Source organism: Tupaia chinensis, unplaced genomic scaffold, assembly GCF_000334495.1.
Source record: "Tupaia chinensis unplaced genomic scaffold, TupChi_1.0 Scaffold000023_1, whole genome shotgun sequence".
NCBI lineage: Eukaryota > Metazoa > Chordata > Mammalia > Scandentia > Tupaiidae > Tupaia > Tupaia belangeri.
The window spans coordinates 1,311,071-1,321,238 of record NW_006159453.1 but is presented as its reverse complement, the minus strand read 5'-3'; the positions used below and the strand labels follow the sequence as shown (position 1 = coordinate 1,321,238).

General features: G+C 53.2%; 1 protein-coding gene across 1 annotated transcript in view; it reads right to left on the bottom strand.

The window, feature by feature from the left end:
* GFI1 (growth factor independent 1 transcriptional repressor) overlaps positions 1–8,701 on the bottom strand; it is a 27,905-nt gene extending 19,204 nt beyond the window's left edge. Inside the window, 6 exon segments of the mRNA XM_006140148.3 lie at positions 3,745–3,910; positions 5,101–5,238; positions 5,360–5,412; positions 5,415–5,741; positions 7,650–7,835; positions 8,443–8,701. Coding sequence (XP_006140210.2) covers positions 3,745–3,910; positions 5,101–5,238; positions 5,360–5,412; positions 5,415–5,741; positions 7,650–7,835; positions 8,443–8,557 — 985 coding nt within the window. The 5' untranslated portion in view covers positions 8,558–8,701.
* Positions 8,702–10,168: the final 1,467 nt, after the last annotated feature.

Here is a 10,168-nt window from a genome sequence, read left to right as displayed (position 1 = left end):
GAAGGGAAACACAGCAAAGGCCACATGCCCTCCAGCTGAATCCACTCTAGGACTCCCGGACTTTAGAGCAGAGTACCCGGAGCAGATGTTCAACAGCAGGGAGGAGGGGGAAGCTTCCTACAAACTGTGTGACTCTGTGCTGATTCAGAGAAGTTTTTAAATCTGAATTTCCAAGTGGGTGTTGGTTTGTAGAGACCAGTAAGCCTATCTTCTTGTTTTTGAAGGCCCACAAAACGGATTGGGAGCAAGGACATTTCTCAAAGTCTTATTTTTAAAAAGCCTCATGTGGAGGGGCCCACAGGTGGTATGGTGGTTAAGGCGTTGGATTCCCACATGGCCAACTATGGTTCAAGTCCCGGGTTTGTAAGTTTTCTCTCTTTCTCTCTTCAAATTGAAGAATAATAATAACTAAAAGTAAATAAATAAATACTAAAGAAATTTTTATAAAAAAGCCACATGTGGGACACAAAGTATTTTTTCAAGTAGCTGATACTTTTCCGTCTTGATTTTACTTTCTTATTATGAGGTTAATCACGGGATTATATACCGCCAACTCCTCGCCACAGATGGATAAATAACAGAACATGAACAGGTCTCATCTCTTCTGCCATCTCACGTGCTAGTTAACACCTGAGTAAAGGATATGACTTTCCAACGAGCCCCAGCGTGGCATTAGAGTCAGGGCTCAGCCTCAGGAAAACCGGGAAATAGATGAGGTCTGGTTCCGAGGAACCTGCCCCTTTGCTGTACTCCTTTCTGTCTTCATGCTTCCGTTTCCTTGATAAGGAATCAGTCATCAAAACTTATCCTATCCCTTTAGGGACAAACAAATCTGAGAAACAAATTCTAGCTATAGTGTAAATGTTTGATAAGGGCTTAATGTTTCCTTCAGTCAAGATCCTAGTGGCATTTTGTACCTTGAATACTTTTACGTACACGGAGTAAATTACATAGGGGACGTCACTAAATTAGGATATTTTTCTGGGGTTTTGATGGGACTATCCACACTGCCCGCATGTACTAACAAACATCAACGGTGGGTGTTTGGAATACACTCAGACTTGTTTTTAACTCAGTATTCATATTCTGCAATAAAATTGTCACAAATTCTGGGTCTCAAATACATATTCTGTTGGGGGCCAGCAGTGGCATGGAGTTTAGAGCAGCTGGGTCCCACATGGCTAACTGCACAGTTTGAGTCCCAGACCTGATGGCCTGAGAATCACACTGGGCATGTGTGCGTGTGCACAAGGTCTCCAGAGGAGAATGGAGGAGAGAGGGTTGTGGCACAACCAACTCCTCTGGAAGGTGGTTTCTCACTCTCTCTCTGTCCTCTCTCTCTCTCAGTCTCTCTCCAGTTAGCGCATGCATCATACAGCAAAACTAAAGGAGAGGCCGGCAGGTTGCATGGTGATTAAGGGTGCTGGACTCCCACATGGCCCACCAAGGTTCGAGTCCCAGACCTGGTGGCTTGCTTTCTCTCTTTCACTCTCTCTGTCTCTCTCTCACACTCTGTCTCTCGAAAATCAAATTAAAATAAATAAATAAAGTCAAATAAAAATAATTCCTTAAAAAAACTAAAAAGGAAAAATGTTTCGTTGGCTATTAAGGGAGTGTTCCTGGCATTAAAATCCCCATCTGTGGGCCAATTGGGGGCATGGTAGTCAAGGCAGCTGGATTTCTCATGGCCTAGTCTGTGGTTCAAGTCCTAGACCCAAGACTTGAAAAACATGCCAGTGTGTGTGTATGCATGCTCAAAATCCTGAGAGGACACTGGAGGAGAAGGGATTAGGGTGTGGCTAACCCCCCAGGGGGGAATTTCTCACTTTCGCTCTCTCTCTCCCCCTCTCTCTCTCCAGCACATGCACCATACAATGAAATAAAAAAATAATAATAACAATAAAACACCTTTGGGGCTGGCAGGTGGCGTGGAGGTTAAGGGCGCTGCTGGACTCCCATATAGCTGATCATGGTTCAAGTCCCAGAACTGGCAACTTACTTTCTCACCTTCTCTCTCTCCCTTTTACTCTGTCCCTCTCTAGTCGAACTTAAATTAATTAATTAATTAAAAGTTAAATAAAATAATTTTTTAATTAAAAAAAATGTCTTCTTTTTGGCCGAAACCGCCATCTTCCAGTAATTAACCAAAATGACGAACACAAAGAGAAAGAGGAGAGGCACCCGATATATGTTCTCTCGGCCTTTTAGAAAACATGGAGTGGGTCCTCTGGCAACATATATGCAAATCGACAAGAAACGTGATATTGTAGACATTAAGGGAATGGGTACTGTTCAAAAAGGAATGCCCCACAAATGTTACCATGGCAAAACTGGAAGGGTCTACAGTGTTACCCAGCATGCTGTTGGCATTGCTGTGAACAAACAAGTTAAGGGCAAGATTCTTGTCAAGAGAATTACTGTGCGTATTGAGCACACTAAGCATTCTAAGAGCAGAGATAGCATCCTAAACCGTATGAAGGAAAATGACCAGAAAAAGAAAGAAGCCAAAGAGAAAGGTACCTGGGTTCAACTAAAGCACCAGCCTGCTCCACCCAGAGAAGCACACTTTGTGAGAACCAATTGAAAGGAGCCTGAGCTACTGGAACCTATTCTCTATGAATTCATGGCATGATGGGTGTTAAAAATAAACTAATCTGTGGTCTATAAAAATAATAGATAGATAGATAGATTAAATAAATAAATAAATAAAGAAATAAATAAATAGAATAAAACACCTTCATATAAAGAGTTAGGGGAAGAGTCCAGGATTGGAAGTCAGAGTATTCCATTGGCTCCATCATTTTCTCCGTCTGACTTTCAGTAAATCATTCAGTAGCTCTGAGTTTCAGGGTAGAAAGAGTAGCTCTGTCTTTCTACTTTACGAGTGGCAGTGAGGATCAAATGAAATGATAGACCTGAAAGCACTTCATAAGTTAGAAAACATTGTAATAGGTAAGGAATTATGACTGCTATGATATGAATTTGCTAATATTTTGAAAAAGGCATTATGTACACAGGCTTTCTGTATCTACCAAATCCTAAGAGTCTGAAAACATAAAAAAATAAACAGCGGTCAAGCATAGACATTTGAGAAGTCAGACAGACCTGAATTTGTGCCCTGGCACTGCCACTTGTTAGCAGGGTGACCCTGGGCAGGTTACTAACTTTCTGGGCTTCACTTTCCTCATCTCCACAATGGGGATAAGAAACAGTGTCTTCCTCGCAGATTTGTTGTGAGCATAAAAAGAGATAATGCATTTTAAAAGTGCTTAGTAATATTTACCATTGTTTTTTCCTCCTCATTTGGAATAAGATCTTAGACACATAAAAATGCAGCCAGAGAGGCCACATTAAGTCCCTCCCCCAAAAGGCTGGATGGGAGCTGCAGAATCCATAGTCTCTAGGTAAACATTAGAGAATACTCACAGGACCGGGAGCTTTGTATTTCACCAGAACAGACAGCAGTTGGAGCAGCTGCTAAACTGGAGGAAAATACTCTTTCCAAGAACATAGAACTTGCAGGCTGATCTGCTCAGAGGTCCTTCAGACACAACCCCCAGTCAAGGCTCCTCTGGGGAGCATCGTGTCTATCAATGAACCTAAGAAAATCTGCCTCTTTGTCTTCTTTAACACACAGCAGTGATTGACTCCATCATCCACCACTCATTGGGGCCAGAATATCACAGAGAAGGTGAGTTATGCTGGCCTCAGGGAATGTCCCACAAGCCAGGAGCCTTGACTCACCCGTGTGGATGAAGGTGTGTTTCTTCATGTCTGACTTCTGGTGGAACCTCTTGCCACAGTACTGACAGGGGTAGGGCCGGGTGTCTGAGTGGATGAGCAGGTGTGTGGACAGTGTGGACGACCTCTTGAAGCTCTTGCCACAGATCTTACAGTCGAAGCTCCGTTCCTGCAGAGAAGAAGATACGGTACTCCTACTGCGGAGACAAGGCTGCTGCTTTCTTGCCACTAGCTTACCTAACCCTAAGTCATAAAAGCCCAGGACAGCTCTCCTTCCACACAGCCTGCCCCATTATGGTCCCTCCCCCATTCATTTCCAATCTCCACCCCTATCCTTTAACACCCACCCTTTGACCTTTTTTTTCTATCAAAACACTTTTTACCCACAACCCTCCACACCCCATGGCAAAGATGTATCCCCACCCTGCTTTTTGACACCCATTTCCACACACTTCTCCACCCTCCTCAACAAGAGGCTTAGACCTTGAGATGTTCCCCAGCCCCCATCCATGTTAGGGTGGGGAGATGGGGTGATATTCTTTTAAATGAAAACGAATTTGAAAGTAAGCATCCTCCTGTCAGTCAGTTGTGTGCCTATTTGCTTGTCAGCCTGTCTCTCAGCTAAACTCTAATCTCCCTGTGGGCATCTGGTCAAGGATCTGGTGGGTTATAGGATTCTCGACTTCCTGGAAGTTAGGGGACACGTATTTATACACGAATGCATGAAAGAATAACCAGGGGATTGGCTACTGGATGTTCTAAAGGGGTCAATGCAGATGAAGTGACAACCATTTGTGGAAAAGAATCAGGAAAAGAAAGGGAGCTCCTAACGGTGCGGTGCGTATGAACTTTGTTCAAACCCAAGTAACGGTCAAGATCCCTCTAATCTCCCTGTGGGCATCTGGTCAAGGATCTGGTGGGTTATAGGATTCTCGACTTCCTGGAAGTTAGGGGACACGTATTTATACACGAATGCATGAAAGAATAACCAGGGGATTGGCTACTGGATGTTCTAAAGGGGTCAATGCAGATGAAGTGACAACCATTTGTGGAAAAGAATCAGGAAAAGAAAGGGAGCTCCTAACGGTGCGTATGAACTTTGTTCAAACCCAAGTAACGGTCAAGATCCCACTTCTGAGGTTCACCGTGCTGTGACACCAAAAGCTAGGACTGTCCCCAGGCCAGGGCCAGCCACCATCCTTGTCTGTTTCCCGACACATCCACATGAGTACAAGGGGACCTGGAGGCAGTCGGGGAGAAGACTGCCAGGTGAAGAGCCGCTGATGCCGCACGGAGGAGAAGCCGACGATCCCGAGCGGGAAAACCTGAGCAGAGCGCGGCCGTGCGCCCGGCGCTTACCTGCGAGTGCACGGCTTTGTGCTGCTCCAGGCTCACCGCGTGCCCAAAGGTCTTGCCGCACATCTCGCAGGCAAAGGGTCTTGTGCCGCTGTGGGACCTGCGCACGTGCACTTCGAGCCCGTGCGGCGTGGAGAACACCTGAGGCGGGTGGGGCCGGGGAGAAGGCCGCTGAGAGGGGCCGCGGGGCGCCAGCGCTAGTGGGGTGTGGGCCGGGAACGCGGGCGCAGGGCCGACGAGGCCGGGCGCGCGGGAGCCTCACCTTGCTGCATTTGATGCACTTGTAGGAGCCGCCGCCCAGCAGCAGGCGGGGGGCCCGGCAGCGGCCGGCCCGAAGTCGCCGAAGAGCCCCAGGCCCGAGCTGCCGGCGACACCGCCTCCCGCGCTGCAGCTCCCTGGCGCTCCGGCCCCGGCACCACCAGCAGCACGCTCGGCACCGTACAGAGCGGCGGGGTGGCTCGGCTCTGGGGTGCGCTCGCAGAAGAGGCCCAGGCTGGCGCCTCGCTCCAGGGCCGCACACGGCCGGTAGTTCTGCACGAGGTGCCGCAGGTCAGAACCCGCCAGGCCGCTCCACGAATACGGTTTGAAAGGCAGAGGGAAAGGCTGGGCCTCGTCCAACGACTGGCACAACGACTTCTCGGAGGCTACGGAGGCAATAGAGGGTGTCCGTTAGGCTTCAGACCGGGGGCCAGGGGACAGCAGGTGGTGTAGCGGTTACGGTGCTGGACTTCCGTGTGGTCGACCACGGTTCGAGTCCCGGACCTGGGGACTCAAAAATCACCCCGGGCACGTGTGCATGGTACCCCACATCACCGGAGAATGGAGAAGGAATTGTGGCCCATCCTCCCCACAGGGTGATTTCTCACTTTCCCTTTCATTGTCTCTCTGTATCTGTTTGATGAGTGCAGGCACCCTATGGCAGAAACCTTTGGGGGGGGGGGGAGAGGGAGGTAGAGGCCAGACAGCGAGGCGTCTGCGGACACTGCGCTTGCTGTCAGGCACCCAGCCTTTGTAGAGCACCCCAGGTAAAACTCAGGCTGGGCTCCTGAGGCCTCGCGAGTCCCTGAAAACGACAGGAGAGTAAACAGATCATAGAAACGACATCAGGGGGCGGACAGGTAAGTTAGGTGCTAGGGCTGAGGACGCGCTCGGGCGTTAGGAGGATCGTCTCTGGCTGGATCCGCACACCTGGCAGCCTCGTAAGGAAAGGCGAGCCAATAAAAACTCTGAGTTGCGCTCAACGGGAGGAGGAGCCAGGCTCGCTAGGGCGCTGACAGCAATCGTGGGCGGAAGGTCCAGCGATTAGCACAGGCACTTTCCCCTCAATCTTTTTTCTTCCCAGTATTGATGAAAAAGGAGGGACAGGACCAATAAAATGCGGGAAACTACCCAACACAAACGCGTCTAAAAACAAAAACAAAAACAAAACAGAAGCCGTTAAGATTTCTCAAAATTCTTCAGTGCCCAGTAGGTAGCCAAGGGACAGTGGGAAAGAGATTTTGGGCTTGAACTGCCTGCCAAATACTCCCCACTCCTATTCCTGTAACAGTGTAAATTTCTTAGAGAATAACTTTACAATTAATAAGGTTTAGCCACCACCTGAAAAAAGGAATAGCTTGTGAATCCTCCCCCGCTACAGCTCCACCCACGAGAGTTTTGCTAAAACTAGACACCCAGCATAACCGAGTGCATACACATTTACACATCTGCTTACACACGCACACCCGCAGCCTCCATTCCAGGCTGGCGGGTTCAGTGAGAGGCTGTCCCCGAGTTTCCCATCAGAGGGTTCTGGCTGTGGTGCCTAGTACGGGCATCCACAGAGGGCAAGAACCCACAGCTGCAAGCTCCCAGCCACACCCGCTGGAACTAGGCTTTAGCCAAATCCAGTGGCTGTGTGGGATGGGTGGCATTATCTTTTAAAACTAGTACATGTACCTTGGAAATAACCAGGCCTTGGCAGAATCCGGTCTGCTCCTTCCTTCGCCCCGCCCGACCCGCGACTAGCCACCACCCAAGGTGGAGTCTCTTGGTTTGCCCTAGCTCAATCGCTGGCTGGAAATGAAACCCAGAAGCCTGGTCCCCCAGGCTGAGCTAACCTGGCAGAACGAAAAGTGAAACAGGCCCCCTATTCCTTCCTTTCAAGGCCGAGATGTGGGCTGAGATTTTTGTGGGGGACCCTTCCTCCTGGCGCCTAGCTTCGCCAGGCCCGGACTGCCCAGGTCTCCGCTGTCCGAGGCTGTGGTATCTAGATTCTGGGATCACTTTTAAACGTCAACGAAATATCAACGCTGCTGCAGGTCCAGACAACTGGTTTTCCTTCACCTGCCAGCTCCCCGAAAACGAACGTAAGGGATGAGTAGCCAGGGTCCCTCCGCCTTGAATGGGGGCAGCAGCAGACCCAGAGGCAAGCTGCCCTAGTCCTAGAGCAGACAGACTGGGCTCCTTCTCCCCAGGCACAGGCTCCCCGCTCCAGGGAAGACTCTCCGCCACCCATTTAACATTTCTGCGTCCAAGGCCGCTCTGCACCAGGAGCTCCAACGGATCCCTACCTGGAGACACGGAAGGCGATGGAGGCCTCCAGAAGTCCTCAAACTCGGAGCTCCGGTCGCAGACGCTGCCCTCGCAGCTGTCCGGAGATGTGGAGGCTCTGTCGGGGGCTTCGGTCATCAGCGACTCGGGAGACAAACGGTCCCCGGGCTCCGCCTTCGCTCCCCCGCCTGCACTCACGGTGCTGTCTGTGAAAAGGAGGCAGGAGAGGAGCTCAGACTGGGCCCGGCTGCGCCCTAGGGCTCCGGAGTGGCGCCCCCAGGCCGTTGCCCCTGAGCTTCCTACCCTCTCTGTGCAGACCCAGCCGGCCGGAACCCTCCCGAGGAGCAGAGAGAGGCCGTGGCGCCTAGTGATAAACCCGGGAGGAACCAGGACAGGAACCAGAAAACAAAAACGGCAGCAAAAGGGGCGGTTGGAGTCGCCTATCCCAGTTCCCAGGGAATTCATCGCCCCCCCGCCTGCACTCACGGTGCTGTCTGTGAAAAGGAGGCAGGAGAGGAGCTCAGACTGGGCCCGGCTGCGCCCTAGGGCTCCGGAGTGGCGCCCCCAGGCCGTTGCCCCTGAGCTTCCTACCCTCTCTGTGCAGACCCAGCCGGCCGGAACCCTCCCGAGGAGCAGAGAGAGGCCGTGGCGCCTAGTGATAAACCCGGGAGGAACCAGGACAGGAACCAGAAAACAAAAACGGCAGCAAAAGGGGCGGTTGGAGTCGCCTATCCCAGTTCCCAGGGAATGGTGTGGCTGGCTGCTGAGTCGGCGTCCGGGGCAACAGCCCCGCCTGGTCCGCGCGCTTCGCACCTGCTCGGCCGGGCGCGGGTACAGTCTCCAAACGAAGGGAATAATCTGGTCCTGGGGAGCGTGGCTGGTGGTAGCTGTGAGCCTTCTTGCTCTTGACTAGGAATGAGCGCGGCATGGTGGCCCAGCGCTCTCCCAACTCCGTTTCACGGGTCCCTGGAACTGCTAGAGCCCGCGGTCACTCCGGCCCAACCGAAACCTAAAAGCGGAGAACGACCGGTGAAAACGCGGGTCTGCACACTCGGTGGCAGGGTACTGGGCACCCGAGTGGAGAGAGCGCGCGCCAGGGAGGAGCCAAGAAAGCCTGCGGGAGGAGGGGCTTGGCCCTGCTGCGCCGCGCTCACCAGGTGGCACTCGGACAGGTGGCTCGAGCTCGCCTCCGCCGCCGCCACCGCCACCGCTCAGCAGTACAAACCCGTCCCGGGGCCAGGGCTCAGGCCCTTCCCCTGCCCTGCCCACGCCCCCCTCCCGGCTCCTCCCCTTCGCTAGCAGGGCTCTCTCCCGCATCCGACTCTCCGGAGACACCCCAACACTACCACGTACTTCGCTTTAGGTCTGGGGAGGGAGGGCGGAGACGCCCGGAACACTACGGGGGACCGGGATGCGTCGGTGGTCACGCACCCGGAAGGGACAAGAAGCCAGGACCTCCCAGAGCCGGCTGGAAGCTGGAGCGAAAGGAAGCTGGAGCGGAGGGCTTTAGGCAACGCTGAAGGGCGGGTGGAGGGGGCCACCGTAGCTGCGACTGGGGGCAGCAGAAGCTAGAGGAACGAGGCGGGAAGGACAGGAAGGTGAGGGTGTGCAGGAGACCAGCCCACGCCCCGAGAGAAACTCATTCGGGTGATCTCAATAGTCCCTCACTTGTGTCCCACCAGAGTTGACCCCGGAGCCTTGGGTGCGTTGGTAAAGGGCCCAGGCCGCTTCCAGACACCGAGGACCATGGAGGTCTAACCTGGGAAACCAGGTCCTGGAAAAAGTACTTTCCAGTCTGCTCATCAAAAACCTTGTCCTTGGGAAGAGGAGCCGGATTCGCGCGCGCGGGCTGGGAAACGCGCGAAATCCCAAATTCGTGGAGACCGAGTTAGGAGAAAGTAAGTTAGGACGCCCAAGAGTGCCGGCTGCGTTGGCAGCGGTCAGAGCCGAGATCGGGGCGCGAGCCCGATCATTAACCCCGAATCAGTTCACCTAATCCCGGGTCGAAACCTGAGCCTGGCAGAGAGGCGGGGCTGCGTCTCCCGCGCCGCTCCGGGCTGACTCCCGCGGCCCGACCCCTGACTAGGGTCTGGGGTAAACGAATCTGCCTTCCTCCCAGCGCGAAGGTGATGCAGGCCAGGTTCACAGGCGAGCTGCAGCCTCTTTGGACACAGCAGCTCTCCATGGCCTCGGCTAGTCCAGCGACAAGGTCGCTGGGGGCTCGCACAGTGAGACTGCTGGACTGGGCGCCTCCGGGTAAAGGCAGGGCGCAGACTGCCTGTGCGTGCTCTCGGCGAAAACAAACCGCTGGGACTCCGTTCCTGGAGGATGTGCACCCCTTGCTCCAAATCCCCAGCCCCACAGGGTCCTCCTTCTCCAAGAGGGAATGGGGGAAACGCCTGGGAGAAAAGACGTCTGCGGTCCCCCAGCGGCGTTTCCTTCCATACAAGGGGCGGAACGCCGTTGGGGTGACAGTGCTGTCCGCCTCCGTCCGGGTCGGCGTCCAGGACAGCGGCTCCGCCGCTTCAGTTTTCCCTAC